The 21,248-nt window shown below is 38.2% G+C and overlaps 1 protein-coding gene across 1 annotated transcript; it reads right to left on the bottom strand.

Moving 5' to 3' along the window:
- Positions 1-701: 701 nt before the first annotated feature.
- Positions 702-20,917, bottom strand: LOC139744893 (COP9 signalosome complex subunit 2-like). Its single transcript, XM_071655304.1, has 12 exons — positions 20,860-20,917; positions 17,637-17,750; positions 16,489-16,566; positions 15,137-15,190; positions 14,312-14,473; positions 13,281-13,358; positions 12,370-12,544; positions 8,732-8,910; positions 5,766-5,916; positions 4,339-4,421; positions 2,174-2,232; positions 702-846 (listed from the first exon to the last, which is right to left on the bottom strand). Exons 1-12 carry the CDS (start codon positions 20,914-20,916, stop codon positions 702-704), a joined length of 1,335 nt encoding a protein of 444 aa, XP_071511405.1. The 5' UTR covers position 20,917.
- Positions 20,918-21,248: the final 331 nt, after the last annotated feature.

Genomic DNA, 21,248 nt, shown 5'->3' with positions numbered 1-21,248 from the left:
CCCTGTGACATTTGATATTATCAAATACTGCAGAGAGCTGTCCGTGTAGCAGGGAGCTTGAGTTCACTGTTTAGTTTTGTAATGCTGTAAGCTAACTTCCTCCAAAGGTGACATGTAAAAAGTGTGTGGTGTGTTTTAGGGGAGGGATGGGGGGATCACCCATTTACTGTTGAAATTCAAGTTTGTAGAAAGGGCCAGGGGCTGGAAGTGAGAAGTGAGAAGTTGTGTGCATATGATTCTTCTTCAGTGAACCTGGGGAGAATCAGATCGCAGAAAATAAAAAGAAAAAAAAATCCCACTACATGTTCCTTCTGTGCATACGAAAGAACAGCCGACAGCAATATTATCACATATAATTAGAGTCATTTCCTCGGCCTGATTCACACCACCATCCTTTCCTTGCAGGCGAATTCTCTAGGAGACATCTAAAGGAGAAGAGATGACACAGCCCATCTGTGTTCTTTCCTTCTCATTGTCCACCACCTTGCAGTTGGGATGATGCCTAAAGTCATCCAGGCTACATGCTTAAAAACTCTCTGTGCACCGAATAATGTCCTGCTTGAATCCTTCCTCACATTTCTTTCTTTCTTTCTTTTTTTTTTAAGCTGAGTACTCCTTTTAGGGGCAGGTAGGGCAGGCTAATCAAACTTGGAAGGAGACAGAGAGAGAGAGAGAGAGACGGGGGTGGGGCGTGTGCCCCCTCACGCCATCTTGTTCCCCACAGACTGTTGTAGTGATGCCAGCTGTATCGTCCATCTGTCGAGAGCGTGGTAGCGGGCTGCATCCTTTGACTTCTGGTCCAGTTCCAAGAGCTGGTTGACCTGGTCTATCCGACCGCATATTGTACTGTGGAATGGCAATGGAGTTAAAGAGGCAGAGCATATGAAAATATCATGGAATGCAATACCACTGCATATTGAAAGAACTATTAAGTCCTGACCACATTTAATACACAGGATTATTGAATGGGTATTGTTACAGAAAAGTATTTCTGTTGTCCTGCAGATTTCTTATGATAACAAGTTTGCTTTTCTCCATTGATACACGAAAGACAAAGACATGAACCCCACAAAGCAACATAGTTTTCCATGGGACCCTATGACAAAATAAACTTTTACATGAAACTATGAATGAGAGAAATCATTTAAAAAAAAAACAACTCTGATGCAACTGTAAGGTAACAATACTTTTTTCTCCTGGTATCTCAGTACAAGGGCATGAAAGGGTTTGCTAATCCTGCATGACGGAGTAAAAAATAAAAGAGCTGTTGAATAATCTTATACAAGATCAGTGAAATTTAATCTGTGCAAATCTGGAATCTGCTGCTGTGATATCAAATACATACACTGTGCTAATACGACAAAATGTCAAATTAAATCCGTTCACCACAAAATAACTCTACATTTGTGACCGTGCACCTCAAAACGAACATAAAGTCGCACACACCCTGATTTTGCGTGAGGACTGAAAATAAGTGAAATGGGTTGACCTAGCCGAACTTGACTTTTTCATATTATCTGAAAGAGCGGGTCTTCTTTTACATTATGCTAAAATTTGATATCATAAAATGGGCAGGAAAGTGTGTTTTTTTAGCAGTTTATCTTGAACATTTTTGGTAGAATAGTGTGATTAGGTGTGTCTTTAGAATCCCTTTTTCATTTCTGAAAAACCTTGTCCACGCTCTTCATTTTCAACTCTAATAACTTTTGAAAGGATAGTGCTACTGCTTTGAAAGTTGGCATTAATTATGGACAGAATGTGTTAATGAGGCATGCTTAATTTCAGTTTAATCTAATAATCCCTTCATTGTTGTTACTCTGGTGGTTTACTTCCTGTTTTTTGTCCCATTCATCGCACAGCGAGCACAGTTTGGTTAAGATTAAGCACTTGAATAGACACTGTACTTCAGAGCCTCTTTTCTCAGTTCACACTTTTCCTGAGGTTGTGCTTTCTTTCCAATATTTAGATAGGTTAGGAGAGTCCATTTGATTTGAGTTATACATCATTTTACAGCTTAAAATCTGCTCTTTCAGAATATGGTCTTAACTAAAAATTCATGTCTGGCGACTTTTTGTTTGTTTTGAGGTGCAGGGTCACATTTAAGGTTGTAATATTATCCAGCCTTCATTAAGTTACCACTTAACCATGCAAATATACAGTTATGCATACTCACTTGTCTAATATACACTGCACTAGTAAGCTTTCAACTTCAGCAACATCTATGTTAAGTTCCTGAAATGATAATATACAGATGGGAAAAATAGAAATAATGCACTTACAATCATGTAATACTCAAATATATTTGTAGTTATCTGTAGTGGTGAAATAACACCAGTAACAGTACATGTTATACTCCAAGACAATTGCAGCTCATTTGTTGTTTTAATTGACTTATGCACCTATCAGAAGTAGTCACCAAGGTTCTGAAAGATAATCAAGTATTTTAATTATGATAAAATTGATTTTACAATTCATGAAAAATACCATATGGATGAGGACTGCTACGGAAAGGAACACATAGAACATTTCATATGAAGAATATTAAATATTCATGGAATTGTAACCTCCCCAATCCTCCACTCCAAACCCATAGATAGGAAAATTTTGTTTGTTCCTAACAACAGAGGTTATCTTCCCTTTACGTCAGTCTTTGAGGTACTCTGAAGATTGTGAAACCTCAGTCGCCTGTCTTTGTCCAAAAGACATTTGTACTATTGTTTGCCATTTCTTTACAAGAATGGGAGATATAGCATACAGTATTGTTCTGCCCAGGGGCAAACACACACACACAAAACTGTCCACCATCATGCAATCATGCCCATGTACTGTATGAGCTGTTATTTTTGTGAGGGTTTAATTTTCATGAATTTCACAATTCACTGTTGGACCGTGAATTTAACAAAACACGTAAATGTCCTCATGCCCTAGGCTAACAGTTCCTATTACAACAGCCTTGGTTTCGATTCGTGAAAACATCTCACACACAAACTAGAAATATCGCTATGGCGACTGGTATGCCTCCGCCATAATGCATGATTCTCCTAATAGGTCTATAGTACATGTGAACAATGTGTGATTACAGTTTCACAAAATTGGCAAAATATTAGAATGACATGTTCGTCACAAATGTGTTGAATGTTCACCTTCCTTGACCTAGATTTAATTGGATGAATAGGAGAGCATGTATTTGGGGATTTAAGGACTCTAACTTGACTTTGACCCTCTCATAAGTTTATGCTTTGAGTAATTTTCAAGGTATGGAGAAAAATTGCAATTTCTGTATTGAATAGTAAATTTTAACCATATTCATGTGGCCCTTGACCCTAAAATTCATAAGGGATTCACTGTCAGGCAGAACATGCATAAATATGCACTAAGTTTCAAGATAGCTTGAACCACTTCCAAGATATGGAGGAAGAAGTAAGTTCAGAACTTTTACTAGATCTTTGACCTTTTGACCTTTGACCTTTTTGGAGAAAAAAAAACTACCCAGAGAATCTATATTGGGTTATACATGCATACACCAATAAACAATAATCCTGCTGGCATTGCATAAATATGAGTGAAATAGTAAAATTTTGAAGTGTTGCCCTTGACCTCTGACCCCTGACCTTTGACCTCATGAACCCCAAAGTCCCTAGATAATCACTGCCAGTCAGTACATGCATATACACTACGTTCCATGAAGATACCTTGAACAATTTCCGTGATACGGAGAAAAAGTGAAATTTTAACATTTTTACTTGACCTTTTGACCTTTGACCTAATGACCCCAAACTTTCACCAAAGAATCTTAATTAGGTAATACGTGTATACACTAAGTTTCAAGAAAAAATTTTCAGGCATTGCAGAGATATGGGGGAAACAGTGAAATTTTAAGCATTTGACCTTAACCTTTTGACCTTTGACCTTGAGCATGTGCACCATTAAGTTGATAGACACAAGTTCACCCCCTAATACATATGCATGCCAAGTTTCATGAAGATACCTCAAAAGGTTTTTTAGTTACGCTGTCCACAAAATTCATTACGGACGGACGGAAGGACGGACGGAAGGACGGACAGACAACCCGAAAACATAATGCCTCTGGCACCACTTCGTGGCGGAGGCATAAAAAGTCTGTGACCTATTCATTCGCAAAAATATCTGTACGTGAAAATAACAGCTAATACAGTAATTGCTGACTGGCATTTGACTTACCCACATAACATTCTCATTTGACTGACTCACGTGCCATTTCAAAAGTGGGAAATTCATACATATATAGGAATGATGGTGAAATATGAAAGTGAGCAGCGACACAGCATGGACCACTACAATGACAATTTCGGTACTTACTCTAGAAATGAAAGGGATGTGGATTCTCGTGTATGGCTTGATGAGCTTGATTAACACCTGTGTCCTAATGTTCCTCAGCAGATCTGACAGAGAGTGGACAAAGATATAAGAAAACTCTAACATCAGTAATCACATCATAAGGAAAAGAGAAAAAAATACCAGCATTAAAGCCAAATATAGCCTTGTATGACAGTAGAACTGTTGATTATTGCTCTAAAATGTACACATCTGCATGTGTAAAATAATGTTGCAATAACACGATTTCAGTTGGGTAAGAGAAAGAGTAAAATATTAGGCAAAAAGGTTCGCTGGAAGTCCACAAATCTCAGAGCTTACCCCAACATGATTGCTACGTTATTTTTCATAATCAATTATTGGTAATCGACGAGTCTGGCCAAAGTGATATCCATCCATCTTCAAGAGTGAATTGAATGCAGTTTGTTTGAAAATACGAATGCAATTACAAGGGCAAGATCGATTGTCACGATAACGTTCTACCTTCCCACAATGCTGAATGCGGGGTTAAAGGGGAGGGCTTGTCAGGAATAAAAGTCATGTGCTACGATCGAAATAATTCTACACTTTTGATCTCAAAACACTCCAAAACAACTCATCATCTTGGCAAATCTTGTCAGCCGGGTAAGTTTATTGGTAGACCCTTTCAGTGCATTGAAAGCAAATTCAGACTGATGGAAGATTAATTTGTAGCCCCTCCGAGAGACCAATGTTTTGGCTTCAAATGATTAGTATTCCATTATTACTGCAAAAGATCTTTCTCTCAGTTCAATCTATCAACCAGGATCCATGTCTGCAGGGCATACCGAGGTCATAAGCTCATTCACTTACTTGCATTTTTAAACATTTCTTCATGTTGATGGCATGGGAAATGTCTTACTTCCGAAGACATTGACAGTAAAATGCTGCAATACTACAATCTGAAATTTCATAGACACCTTAATTTGACAGCAACTAAAAAAAAAAAATTCAATGTACAATGTAGGTCAACATGATTGAACATGAACACGTGCCATACGGGTAATGTTTGGTGATGTTAAAAAATTTTCATCCTATACTCCATGATTCAGGAACAACTGTATAAATCCAGATGCTAAATGTTTACATCGACCCTGCTGCTGGCAAAGACCACATGTGTTTTGACTCCCCCACAGCAATGTGTCCCAAGCCTATTTATTACATGTTCCTGGAACCTGACGCACAGGCTTGCGAGAATGCTATTACAAACTGCAAAAAAGCACAGTGGATATTTTGGAATAGTGTAGCCAGTGTGTCAATGCCATGTGTGTGTCGTATAATCCTATCTGCTCTTGGCACTCAAAGATTCTTGGGAGCCATAACACAGCATCTTTCATCACATCTCAGCACCGTTTCAAAAGGATGTTTTTATGATAAAGAACCGCAGCATGTACCTTCTATGTGCTCTCTTATAAAGGGATCATCCATGATGTTCCGTCGGTTGTTCTTGAGGATCTTCTCAAACTCGTTGATGTCGTTGTTCTGGTAGGCACTCACCAGGTTGGTCATGGCTAAGATCTCTGGGTCATTTTTGTAAGGCTTGGCCTACGGGAACAAGATGAACACAACTCTAGTGATGTCCTCGTGGATTCAATACTAGAATCTATGGGACGTTCTTTGAATATTTGCCTCACAAGAATAAACCAAAAATGAAGCCCATTGACAACTTCCTCCCAGATGATATCTACTCACACAATCAAGTTTGATGTGTATTTTCTTTTAGATCTTTCTATACTTCATCAATCAAAAAACATGCATGGATTTTACGTAATGGTGCAACAATTTACAACATTTGTTAAAACAAGCACACTGCATAAAGGTCTACTTTGAGTAAGTGACCCTAGGGAATTGATCCCACAGAACTACAAATTACAAATGTCTTTTAGGGCAATTCTGCAGTTAGGTGGACATGACATGGATAAAAGAAATGTGCCTCTCTATCTTTCTCTTTAATCTAGGTATCAACTAATGCCATGGATGGATTCAAATTCAGTAGATTTTATTTTTTGTATTTATTGATTTTGCGAGATCTAAAACCATCATTTAAAATGTACCTGTGGGACTGGGGATGCTGAAATTCACTTAATGCAAATTACAGTGGGTTCCTTTGAAATTTTTTCCTCAAAGTTTTGCTAAAGGGTAAAAGATGAATACATTTAAATACTTTAGAAGTCATGTGACATTTTGTCAATTACAAAAGGGTGAAATGACCTGCGGAATTACTCTGGACAAATGTAACGTTACTAACCGTAATGTTACTAACCATGCTTTTGGGGGTCTAGCTAAGAAATTATTGGTCGAACTGCTAAAAAATATTGTGTGAACATCTGTCATGATGCAATAATTGAAATTAATGCAACACTTTGTTTGAAGTAACTTGAATTTTTGCACACTTTTTGTTACAAGACATTGATTTTTTTGTCATGTCCTTTTTTCGTAACGTTACTAACCAGCCCTTTAAGTTGCCATAGCAATTCTAATATTTCTTGGATTGTATTCATTCTTTTCTGTATCATAAACCTGGGAAGGATGAACATGTTTTTGACATAATTTTGACTTAAAATGAATAAATTGTAATTTAGTAGTAAAAACAAATATCTAAATTTGTTCAAATGTAACGTTACTAACCGCGGAATTGCCCTTTATCACTTTAGAAGACTTTCTTTTCCTACAATGAATAGGAAGCATCACCTTCAATTATTCACCTACATGCTCACAACGCCCATTTGTAAGCAAATCTCCCAGCATCACTGGGTTGCATTCTCAAAAATAACAAAGAATCCCTCCCCCCCAAAAAAAGCATAAATACAAAATAAAACCAACCCAAAAGAAAACACTGAAGGCTGACTTCCCCCCACCCTGAGTTTCAAAATAAATTCAAACTTTGTGCAACCTCCCTGCTACAGTAGGGACATTAGCTTAAGTGCGATTATTTAAGGAGTAATTCACTGACATACGCAGTTTTATAAAATTCATACCTTCTTTTGTGCAGTAACCATAAGGTATAGATGTCCGATTTCCCCCTTTTTAATAATGGCTGTCAGCTCCCTCCCCCTCCCCCCCCCCCCACACAACAAATATCTGAAGCAGTAAAGACATTAAATTCACATGTTACATGAAAGGCATATGCTTATTAGACCCTATCTTTACAACTAACAGGCAGTGCCTATTAGCCCTATCAAGTTTGACTCTCAGTTTAACCCTAACCAGGCCGGGCTTTTTTGGGTGTTCTGTGGCCGGGGAGGGGTTGATTCAACCCCCCCCCTGAGATCTCGGCCGTCGATCGCGCAATCGCCATGAAATTTGGCACGTGCATTACCTGTGGCGTAATCTACCAAGCTATACATAAAGAAATGGAAATTTTCGTCATAATAGTTAATTATGCTAATATATGCATAAAATCATACATTTTGCTCTAAATCAGAAATTAAAGCTCCTAGAATCCTAATTTTTGGTGAAAACATTCTTTGTAACATTCCTAACAATGTACTTGTGAAAAAAATTTGGTATCAAAATCAATTTCTTATGTATTTTCTTGTTTTATGAATTTCTTATGTATTTCTCTGTTTTTTCGACCTTTTGTTTCATCATTTTTTTTCCGCAAAATTTATGACAGAACCTATTTCAAGCATAATTATGCTAAAATCAATTAGTTTCAGCCTAAAAAAGTGAAAATAATCATATCTTTATGAATAAGAAGAGAAAACTCCATTTGCATAGACTTTATACACAAAATCATGTTTTTGAGCCATTTTGGGTCTGACAGGCATGTATAAAACATTATGCAGCGTCGTAATGGTATGCGCGATTTTCACGAAAATGGTGTCAAAAGATGCGCGAGACTTGAAAGTAAAAAGTCACTGAATGGCGCGGTCAAAAAATTTCGCGCGGCAGAGTAATCGCGAAAAATGTCGAGGGGGGGGGGTTGATTCAACCCCCCCCCCCCCCCGGCCTTTTTAGGGTTAAAACATTACACTAAAAATGAATACATATTGAAGTCCCATATGAAGCTTGGTTTCTGATACAAACAAGAACACTTTATCCCTACATGCAAAGTGCCACAGCATTTTGCTCAACTGCAAAACATGGTGCATCTATCACATGAGAGTGGAACGTAAGGAGTCACTAATTTCAATTGCATGAAACTGTTCCACTCCAAGTAGCTGACGTCTTTGAAAAACCAACAGCAAGCACTCTCTAGGTTAACACAGCCACATGTACACTAGCCAGAATTTTTGCCTTGATATCAACTGTACAGACTCCAACAGCACCAGGGCTGTTGACAAGAGGATACATGTATACTGAAATTTGCTAATGCACATTTCCCTCTGCATCAGCAGAAGGCTTGAAATTATCATACCTCTTGTGACTCAAAGGGGTTGATGTCAGATTTCATCAGCATGTTAGCCAGGACGAGATACTTGAGACACGTGGTTCTCCTGGGGCTCCCAGACTCGTCGTAGTTCTTGAAGGCCTCGAAGAAGTCCGTGTGCGCCTTTTCATACTCACACTCCCTTAAATGCATCTTGCCACCGCACTCTACGCAAACAGACAGATATGAAAAAACAATAAATAAAAGAAAAACGAAAGACAGGTGTTGTTTCCGCGAAACTGACATTATTCCTAGAAATGTAATGTGAGTACCTTTCAAAGTGGTAGAAAAACATCTGATGGAAGATTTTAGTCCTGGTATCATGACACTATTAAAGGCAGTATTATATCGGAATTGCATTTTCTGCATTTGCAGGGAAAATATAGAATGACATTCAGGCCTTCATAACATTGAATAATCATAACTGTAGGCATCATTCCTCACTGAGCTTCTGCATACCGTGCTGTGTTTCATCATGGCATATTCTCAAACCACTGCATTAAATGTAGAATGAGCTGCTTTTGTATGAGATCAGCTTTCATACAGGAATACTGGATGCTAGAGTAAAGTTATGTTTTGCAAATAAGCAAAACATACAAGTAGGTGCCATGCACTAATATACAAATAATACACAGGTGAGAGTGCGTTAGTGGAGATGTAGCGCACTCGAGGTATTTACAATTGTGAAACATGCACGAGGCGAAGCCGAGTGCATGTTGCACTACATTGTCAATACCCGAGAGTGAGCTGCATCTCCACTAACGTCACGAACTCAAACCTGTGTATTATTTGATATATAAAATGGGTAGAAAACCAACAGCATTTTTCATGTACCTTTGTGGATCAATACCAGTTAGCTACACGTAGCACTCGCTCAAAAGTCAAGATGTCAGAAGATGTTCGTCCCAAACATTTACGCACGTCGCACTCGGAAATCCCGCACATATAAGTACTGTACGTATAAGCGTATATACGTACGCCACATGTTATGCACAAGAAAGGCCGGCTGGCAGCCCGAACTAGAAGTTGTTTACAGGATTGACAGCGCGTATAGTAGCGCGCGACGCACTTATAACAACTGATTGAGTGTGCACTGCTAGTGTAAGCATTGTGACGTCAGAGACTTTACGCTTTTTTGCACGGCCGTGTAATAGTAAGAAATCATGAACGCACACGTGATTCATTTCAGCGCTTCCAATTGGCTACATTCTTGAACCCATTTTATAATATACAAATAATACACAGGTGAGAGTGCGTTAGTGGAGATGCAGCGCACTCAAGGGTATTTACAATTGTGAAACATGCACGAGGCGAAGCAGAGTGCATGTTGCACTACATTGTAAATACCCGAGAGTGAGCTGCATCTCCACTAACGTCACGAACTTAAACCTGTGTATTATTTGATTTATGAAATGGGTCGAAAACTAACAGCATTTTTCATGTACCTTTGTGGGTCAACACCAGTCAGCTACATGTAGCACTCGCTCAAAGTCAAGATGTCCGAAGATGTTCGTCCCAAACATTTACGCACGTCGCACTCGGAAATCCCGCACATATAAGTACGTATAAGAGTATACGTATGCCACATGTTATGCACAAGAAAGGCCGGCTGGCAGCCCCAACTAGAAGTTGTTTACAGGATTGACAGCGCGTACAGTAGCGCGCGACGCACTTGTAACAACTGATTGAGTGTGCACTGCTAGTGTAAATATTGTGACGTCAGTGACTGAGCAGTTACTAGTACGCTTTCTCTGCAATGTCCGATAGGATAACACGCCGTGCTGTTATGACTTTTCGTGGCACACTTTTTGCATGGCCATGCATGTTAGTAAGAAAATCATGAGCGCACACGTGACTCATTTCAGCGCTTCCAATTGGCTACATTCTTGAACCCATTTTATAATGTTGTGTAAAACTAAATTACTCCCACGGCACCCTAACTCCTTGTTCCTTTTCTCCTCCTGTTCCTTTAAATGAAATACAACAATACTCTCAGGTCATGCCGATTCGGGACTGAAATTATCAAATTCTTTCTCGTTAATTAATGGAAGCTAAATATTTAAGGCAATCACATTGGTTCCCACATCAGCTAATGCACAAAGACATAATCTCTAATGATCATTATCAATATTGGCAACAAAATGACATTGCCCCCCTCCCCCTCCCACCCACCAAAAAAAAAAACAAAACAAAAAAAAAACTAGAAATGTCGCTATGGCGACTGGTATGCCTCCGCCATAACGCACGATTCTCCCAATAGGTGTATAGTACAATGTCTTCACAATGTGTGATGACAGTTTCACATAATGGGCAAAATATTAAAATTACAGGTTTGTCAGAAATGTTTTGAATGTTCACTTTCCTTGAACTAGGTTTGCTATCATTGTCTAAGAGTGCAAGTACATGTATTTGGGGAATTGAGGATTTTTACTTGACTTTTTGACTGACCCTTTCATAAGTTTATGCATTGAGTAATTTTAAAGGTATGAAGAAAAAGTGTGATTACAGTATGAAATACATAGAGAAATTTTCAAGAGTTGACCTTGACCTTTAACCCCTGACTATTGACCCATGACCCCTAAATTCCCTAGATAACCCTGCCAGTCAGTGCATGCGTATGTACCAAGTTCCATGAAGATACATTGAACCATTTGTGAGAAAGGAGAAATTGTAACATTTTCACCTGACCTCTGACCTTTTGACTTTTGACCTTATGACATGAAACTCTCTGGAGAATCTTAATGGAGTAGTACATGTCTACACAAAGTTTCAAGCAAATACCTTTGGGCATTGCATAGATATGGGGAAAATAGCAACATTTTTAGCATTTGACCTTGACCTTTTGACCTTTGACCTCTTCCCAATTTCACTACAAAACTACTCAACTAATTGCCCCACCATACTTCATCCAAGTTTGGTGAAAGTTGCTTCGTCCAGTTTTGAGTTATCACGTAAACAGATAAATTTGAGGATTTGACCTTGATCTTTGACCTTTGATCTCTGTCCGAATTTCACTCAAAAACTTATGAAGTAATTGTCCCATCATACATCATCCTCGGACAAAGTTTGGCGAAATTTGCTCGATCCAGTCTTGAGTTATTGCGTAAACGGATACAATTTCATGATTTGACCTTGACCTTTGACCTTGAACTTTAGCCGATTTCACCCAAAATCTAATCAAGTAATTGCCCCATCATACTTTATACTTGGATTAAGTTTGGTAAAATTCCAGTCAATATTACTCAAGTTATTGCGTAAACGAACACTGACGGACGTACGGACGTACAGACGGACGGACAACCCGAAAACATAATGCCTCCGGCACCACTTCGTGGCGGAGGCATTAAAAAAAAATGGCCCTTTTGAAGTTGATATTACTGACTTTGCAACAGGTAGAACCTTTGCTCTGAAGAACGTGCATATAAGCAAGTTTGAAAAAATGTTACGCAATGGTGCAGATGTATGAACTGTTTCAGAGCATTTACAAGTACACAATATGAGCAGCCGCTAAACAGATGCTTGAGCATTCTCGCTTGGACCACACCATGCAAACCTAACAATGACTTCCACTTCAAGTGGGGCTGTGACGGTGAAGCATGACACTTTCACTTATAAATGTCACTGACCTCTGATGACACCCATGATGAGTGGATGAGGTATTGCTGACTTGATTTGTAACGACTGCTCGTAAAGCGCCTTCAGCTTCTTGTTATTCTTCTGTGCTGTGTACATCTGGATCTCCAGGGCGTAGATTTCTAATAACTGCGTGCCCTTCTTCAGGTCGTCTGTGCCATCCTGATTCTGCAAAGGAAATAACAACAATGACAAATGCACTCTTTTACATTTTTGAAAAATGATTCTGCTAAGGGGGTAAAGCAATTAAAAAAAAAAATCAAGAACAAAGCTTGCTTTGTGATGAGAGACAAGAAGAAACCTGCAGGTCTTGGCGTTCACCTGAGCAGTGCACTCCACACGAGGCAAATTTTATTTTTAAACTTAAATCTTTAAGATGTTGAGATTCAGGGATTGCTGCAGGCCCCTCCGACAAAATACTCCCCATTTTTTTTTTTTTTTTTAAATTTTGGAATTTGGGGGCCACAAATGGACTCCCACTGAGGACACCACTATCTGTATCACTTGTAAAAACTATAAACCTTCTTTCCCAATTGATGATATTCCTGCCAAGTTCTGCCCAAATCCCGCCACCGGCTTCAAAAAGAAGACGAAAATGTACACAAGAGACATGAAGGTCTTGTGATCCCCTAAGCAGTGCACATCGTCTTCATGGCACTACAACCGAAGCAAGCAAACTACTAGTATTCCAAAAATCTTGATATTCAGGTTTCACTGCAGGCCCGTAGCAGGCCCACTTGCAATCATACCTGATCTTATTCAGAGAAGAAAATGACCCCTAAGATTGATATAAGCAAATAACACACCCAATGTACCTCAGTCTTGCAGCTTTTTACATGATATAGTACTGCAGTGAGGATACCTACCAATGTAAAGACCTGCATGTCATTAATTCTCCACTTACCTTACATGACTGATGTAGTTGTTTAAGGATCTTTGCCAACTTATTGAACTCTTCTCTGTCATAGTACAGTTTACCAAGCTGAAAAGAGAGATAAAGAAACATACAGGTAACATTAACAAAAAGTGTGCATTAGTGATTTGAAATACTGGCACTCATACATAGTATTTGTGATGTTTGAATGCAAATTAGCAGTTCTTTCATTGGAAAAACAAATTGCACAATTTTCCACTTACTATTTTTTTTTCTTGAGACAAACTCAACTACTACTTTTCCAAAATCAATTATTTACTGGGTTCATCATTAACAAAATCATTAGTGGGTACATCATTAACAAAATCATTACTGGGTACAACATTAACAAACTCATTTTGTTGGAATGAATAATGGAATTAAATGATCCCATAAACAACAGGAATTTTTTCACATATTCTCTACAAAATCTTAAATGATTTATCATTCATTTTATTGGAAGCACAATGAATGCATGTGTATCATTAAGCCTAATAAACACTGGCTTATATACACTACCGATAATTGCTTTTTGAAAATCTTCCTCTGCTGGCATCAAATAAATAGGAAATTGCATGGGTGATCATTCATTTCAAGACCAGACTCACAACCCTTTTTCTCAGTGTTTCTCACTGATACTGATCTTTTGCTGCTTCAAAATTGAGCTTTTACAAAATATTTTAAGCCAGCTAATAACAACAATGATAAGTACAGCACATGTAATGCGCCACTGATCTAGTGGCCAATTTGGAGGTGCAGAGGGACATGTACAGCGCATTACTAGCTAATGACATAAAATGAGACAGTGCATGCCTGTTTTGAAGGTCAACACCACTGTAATACTATAGGACAAACTATGCAAAGCAACAAAAAGAACATAACAGAAAACATCCACAATATAATGTAAGAGGGGAAAAAAAAGTGTCATGAACCATGATAAAGCAACTATTACAATGTCTCGGATCAAAGGAACTGGGGGTTAAAGAAATTGGGGGATCAAAGATCAGAGGGGCTGCCCATACTTTTGTGTTTGTCTTGAACCACAGCCTGTCGTTCTTGGCGTCTTTGAGCGCCATCAGCGTCGTCTCGTAGAACTCTTGAAGGAGAGCCATGTTTTTGGAAGTAGAGATGTAATCTAGGATGCTGTTGATTGACTTCTCTGAGTAGTTTCTTGTAACGGCACTCTGCATGTGTCAAACATACAAGACAACGGAACAACAACAGAAAAGAATTTGTAACAGTCTGCCACCAAACTAATTCAGGAATGGGGTGATGTGAATATGCCATCTCAGCAACAGTATACATTCCTCTAATACGGCATCTATACTGGAGTGGCACTGTAAGCAATCTTATGGTCACAAAATGTAAGCCGTATAAAATGAAGTTTCTTCACAACTCTCTCTGTATGGTATGGATAAAGGATTTCACAACAATAATGGTGCTCCCCTGCAACATATTCTATACAACTTCAACATTAATCATCTTTCTAAAATTTGTCCGATTGCAATTTGCTTTTATCATGGTATATTTTTCTTTTTTCTATGAAAACGAAAAATTCAACTTACTGTTTGATACATTCAACTGCTTTAGCGTTAAACTGTACTTCACTGCAATAATCACATCATTTGTGTTCTGCCAAACTCCTACATCATATGAGCGAGTTAAGAGCTTGGAAGTGAAGACTGCATCCATATTAAATCATTATATTACAGTTACCATTATAATCACATCATCACTAATGACTCAAATATGATTGGCGCAATCTATGAAAAAACATATATATGCAGCACTGAAAAAGAAATTTACCTTGGTAAATGACATATAATACTGCAGTTTACTGTACTCACCTTAATGTATGTTAATAATAACTTGTATTTTGTCATCATTTCATCATAGTTTCCCTGAAAAGAGACAACAAGAAAAAGACATATATATGTTGAGGTGTATTTTGGCTACTTTCATATTTTCCACTGACCTATTATAGCTTTAACATGTACATGTACTTGATGTACATGACATTTGATTGGTAAAATTCATGAAAGTGATATACAAATGTAGGAATCACAAAATATTTTACACAAATACCAGTACATGTTGTATGACAGGTACAATATGTGATAATGATTTACTCCATTACTGTTGGTACATGCCATGTTATTTTAGAACATGATGCTCAGTGAGGAACATATTTTTTTTTAAATGACACCTCAAAGAGAGAAACAAATCACTGATATATCATACATTTTAGTGTCTTAGGATATTGCAAATTTCACACAGCGACTTAAACACAACATCCAAAAATATGGTCTCCTCTCACAGAAGTATACTGGTTTACGAGGTTAGAAGTTGATCAATTTTTCCCTTGAAAATAGAAAACAAACTCTTATTTTTTTTATTTCATCACTGTGTATCTTGATCATAATTTCAACCACTCACAAAACAATCTAAGTCTACATTTGCAAGACATATGGCACATAATTCTACACATACAATGACTGACATGACGCAAATGTTTTGCAAATTTCAATATGCATTACAATGATTTTGTTGAAAATGAAGTGTCTAGCGTAAAACTCGGAATAATGCAAAAAACATTGAAAACTGCTTTTTGTTTTTTTTTCCAGCAAGGCTGTGTATCACATTTACAAGGTACGTTGAACTGTATACACCATATATTTTGCAGTAATTTATTTGTACAAATATCTTGGATTGACTGATATTACGTGAACTCAAGGACATGCCAAAGTATTGCCTTTCATACCCAAATTATGCAATGTACTGTCTCCAGGATTGGAAATCACTGAACATAGACTATTGAAAATGAATAATACTTATTTTATTATTCCATTGCTATGGTTGTCAATCACAAGTTTGACCACTCACGGAAATATCTCACAGTTCCTAATTTACAATATACCTGGTACTATGCTCCGCACTTATCTGACGTAAGCAGTATTTACTAAACAAAAAAGAAGAAGAAAAAAAAAGTCACACTGAAATTAAGGAACTGAGGAACCAAGCTGACTTGAAAGTCATTCACAAAAAAAAAAGGTGGCCATTTCAAATTGATTCTTCATTAAATGCTGAACTTTACTACTGAAGTAGAGATTATGTGTGCCATCAGGCTTGCTTGTTGTTGCTAAAATCTGTTGTATCATGTGATGCAGCAGCCTCTGTAATTGGAATCCAACCAACTCACCAGCTGAAAGTTGATTTTGATCATCTGCTTGAGAGCCTTGAAACCCCAGTCTCCTTTTTCATCTTCCAGTTCTAAAACCTGTACACACGAACAAATTTGGTGAAAATGCATTGAGCACATTTGCGAATAGCTCTGCATTGCTCTACTTGTCACAAAGCTTGATTTTTGTTTTCTCTGATACAATAGGTAATATTTACACGTTTCCTCCGTGAATCAAGTAGCATGCTATGTCATGTCAGTATAATGTATACTCAATCAATTTCAATAGTTGGAATGCACTTTGCAAGCTTCAGTTGTTGCTATGTTGGGCAAGCATCAGGCAAGCATTGGGCAAACACTCTGGTGGTCACAATCTTTGTCGTAAAGGTAAACATACACAACAGCTGAATACCAGAGTATTCACAAGTAGGCTATGAGATTTCAGAATGGCACCAATAGCCAGTAATTGTAAGTTTATTATCATTTTTTTTTAATGTGTGCATGTGTGTGTGTGCATGCAATTATAGTTTGCACACAAAAGGCTATTAGGGAGCTTTAGATTTTAGACGCGCGGACGTTCAGAGGGAAAAAAACATGTTCTGAGCGTGTGCAGAAGCGTGCGTCAACTTGACCCGCGCTTCTGCGCACGCTCAGAGCATGTTTTTTCCCCTTTGAACGTCCGCGCGTCTAAAATCTAAAGCTCCCTATTGATGTCCATGTAATCCTTTATATGCAGCATGGTTCACCAGTGGAAACAAAATTCCATCATACTTGGATTTTTCAGCCCATTTCATAAACTACACTGAAGCTCAAAAACAAATCTCATCATGACCTTGTATACTGTAAGCAGGACATACTTTAATATAAAGCAGGAAATAATTTTCCAACTCAAATTTTATTACCAATTTCAGCTGATGAACAGTATTTCAAATGGTATCCTGTACACTACTATGTAAGAAAACTGCTCTATAAAAGCTAGTTTGCATAGCAGTGGTGTAGAAATGCATAGCAAATTGCAATGTGATACCAGGAAAATTATTCCCTGTAAAGATAAAGAAACAACCAATATCATGTGCATCAACACACGAGAGATCTGTAAGCCTGCTCTCCTGACATTGCAAAGAGAGATGATATGATGATGAAGAAATGATCACAAGATCTGCACTCACCTTTTGAAAACTTTCTAGTGCTGTCTTGGGGTCCTCTTCTTTCAGTGCCTTGGAGTTGTAGTACTGGTTCTCGAGATCCACATCTGGCTCAGAGTTTGTGTCCTCAGAGTACTCCTGTCAAAAATCATCAATAAAAGTCAACGATTGTTCCCCTCTTTCTTGACACATTTGGATAATTTATGAAAAGAAATGATACTACCAGGTAGTGAACAATCTTATCGCATGTACTGTAGAACGAGAAACAATCAGTACTTGTCTGAATGCTGCCAAAAGTTCTTAACTAAGGTGTGGAGATAATGAAGTAAGTGAGTGATTGGACAAAGACCAGTACAATTGTATATTTGTGAAGTATAACATCATTCACACTCCCATACCAATTCAGTTGTCTTGGATGACAAACTCATGTTTTGGATTATGAGCATTAGTTTGCATGAACAGCTTAGGAGAACAGCTAAATGCATATTGCTTATAACTGCTTCAGTGAATTAGCACAATCTGCTACATTCCAATGGAATTTCTATGGAATCAATGTACATCTATTTCATAAGGAAATGTATGGTATTGTTACAATCCCCAAAGGCCAAATGCAAGGCTTTAATTGATTTACCTAAAACATATGAAAATGGCAAACCAGCTTAAAGAAGGCTTACCCTGATACTAATAACGAGATGGATATCACTGGTCCAAAGTATCAATTAAATTGTTTATGAATTGTATTCCAGTCAATCACATTAAGCAATAACGGATGTGACACACCTAATGATTAGATGTGAATAAAACAAAGAATTCTCAATGCTTACTGTACAAGTGCACATTTTTATGGTGTGGAAGCTTTTGCACATTTCGCACAAGAAACCAGCTTGAAAATAAAGCATGCAAATATTTCTGCATGTGGTCCATTGTGGGATAGACTACTATGTTCCATTATTGAAATGCATGTCTTGATTCCGTGGAATTAAAAATGTGCGAAAGTCACCTTACCCAGCCGAGCACAAAAAATTACTTGTGTTACATCTTTGTAGACCTTACTTACCACGTCTAACTGTCAAGGTTATTACATGCAGGTTTTGCACCATCCCTCCCCCACCATTTCGCCAAGTCCAAGTCCACAGCCATAGACTACTACATGCAGGCCCTTAGCCTAGGCCCGATACTCAGCCCGTCAATCAGCAATCATGTTAATCAGGGTCTTAATCTTGATTCCAGTGTTCTTCTTCTTCTGATTAAGTCTGCCTCCTTCAATAGGCTGAAGATTCTAGCAGGCTGTGCTATTTATATTATAATACAGTTTATTTACAGATTACAAGTACATAACAAATTTGAAGAAAATAACTAGCCACTGTGTTCAACCGTTAGTCGGTTAGGGAATGATCCTACAGATGGCACTGAAACAATTTCTGACGACAGGGAATTCCGGTTCCTTACAGTTCTTGGAAAGAATGAATGACGTTGCAATTCAGTTCTCGAGTATGGTACCTGATAGGAATGTGGTTGCGTGGCTCTCGTCAAAAATATGTTTACCTGTTGGTTTACATCCAATAAAAAGTAAAAAAAAAGAAGTTTAGGAGCAAAAATAAGGATAGCCTCTAGGCAATCTTTCTCTGGCGCTTTATGCCGGGCTATTGCGTATATAGGCCATACTGACGACCTACTGTCTCTTATTTTGTATGTTCATGAACAAGAAAATAAATACATGAATCGTATAACAGAGTTATCTGTTCCTCTCATACTAAGGATTCTAAAACTGCAGTCTATAATGTTCGAGACAATTGTATTCTTTATCTAGCTGGTATGTGTTTATTTGTTTGTTGTTCGCCATTTTCAATTCAATTCACACTTCATTTTATTCGGCACAAAATAAATCAAAAGTACATTATGTACACAATAACAACAAAAGCTATTATTATAATTATTATTGATATTGTAATAATGATAATAATTATTATTACCATTATTAATATTATCATTATTATCATCATTATCATTTTTATTATTATTATTATCATCATTACTATTATTATTATTATTATTATTGTCACTATTGTTGTTATCATTATTATTATGCTCAACGTCGGCCCGAACGTCATGCGGACGCAGTGCAAGTAGCCTACCTTCGCCGCCCACATTACGTGACCCTCAAAGTCGTTGCTATGAAGATCTAGTAACCAAAGAAAAAGAAACATACGCAGTGCGCTTCTAGGTCGCGTGAAGAATAAAAGTACTAGTAACGCAACGAAAAAAAAAAAAAAAGTAACCTGTTTGATGCTATAGACAGTCCTGTGCTGAAAGATGAGTAAGATTATTGTGTATTTGTACATCATAATAGCCTGTCATTTTCTCTGCGCTGTTCCAGAGTGGTCCAATCAAGTTCTTGCAGCATTTTGGTGACACTTGAGGTGTTATGGTAACAATTCAAAGTGAATCTCGCAGCTCTTCTCTGGACCATTTTCACTTGTGGATGAGGTTCTTGCAAATAAATACAGTACCGGTGGTCAGTACAGAAAAGATGTTCTTGTACTGTAGTAGGGGGAACCTAGCTACGCACCCTACTTACATACAAGTCCCACGGCACATTAATGAAAAGCGGAACGCTCCAGAACAAAACATCACAAAATGTCCTTCTTCCCCAGAACACTAAGAACATGGAACATCCTCCCACTGAGTACTGTAACCGCACCATTTAGTGGATGGAAGCCTTCCGCCATCGACTGACGAAAGGCAGTGGATAAGTCGTCCCAGGGGGGTGTTTCATAAAGCTGTTCTTACTCTTAGAGTTACAAACAACTTACGAGAGACTGGTTATCAGTTCTGATGTGCTATACTTATCAGAATATCCATAATTCAGCACAAGAACTGATCACCAGTCGCTCGTAAGTCGTTCGTAACTATACGAACAGCTTAATGAAACACCCCCCCCCCCGACTGTTTTTACTTGCACCGTGTATACTCTAGAAAATGGTCCATCATACTCTGCACCATGCACCTCAACCAATGTGTTTCACACACACACTCACACACATCCAAAGTTTGCAAGAATCTTCAAGTTTGAAAGAGGCAGACTGAACCAGAAGATGAAGACATTCCAAGACATTATTGTTTCAACTTCATTCTGAGGCTCTGTCACTGACACTGTGCTGTGCTGTGTGTGCGAGCCGTTTCATTTGGAGTATGTTCCCACGTGGGGGAGATGGCCAAAAAGTACTGTTATTCGATTCTAACTCACCAGATTGTAGTCATCGCTATCATTGTCAGCCATGAAATCATCATCTCCGTCAGACATCTTGACAGTATCACGTAATATACACGGTAATCAACTTCTAATCACAGCTACCTCACCCCGAGTCAGTTCCTATTCACCCTTGTTTTGTACGTAGGGGATCCTATCTTGGTGGATAGTTTTCTGTGCTTTAGATGATGCTGCGGTGATCAGTGCAGCGACAGAGCCTTCGGCGGCGCCTTGTTGGTGGTACACACGTACGTACACTACTCACGTACTGCTATGTAGTAAATGTATTGCAGAGCAGCAGCATTTTGCAGCGCGGCGAATCGGTGAGCAAAGTCATTCAACTTATTTGTCGCCATCTGCGACAATATCACACTCAACTGTACAAA

The sequence above is a fragment of the Diadema antillarum genome, unplaced genomic scaffold (assembly GCF_040938485.1).
Source record: "Diadema antillarum isolate AM-2024a unplaced genomic scaffold, OU_Dant_1.0 seq00001217_RagTag, whole genome shotgun sequence".
Lineage (NCBI taxonomy): Eukaryota > Metazoa > Echinodermata > Echinoidea > Diadematoida > Diadematidae > Diadema > Diadema antillarum.
The sequence above is the reverse complement of the archived record's forward strand: the minus strand, read 5'-3'. Positions and strand labels throughout refer to the sequence as shown.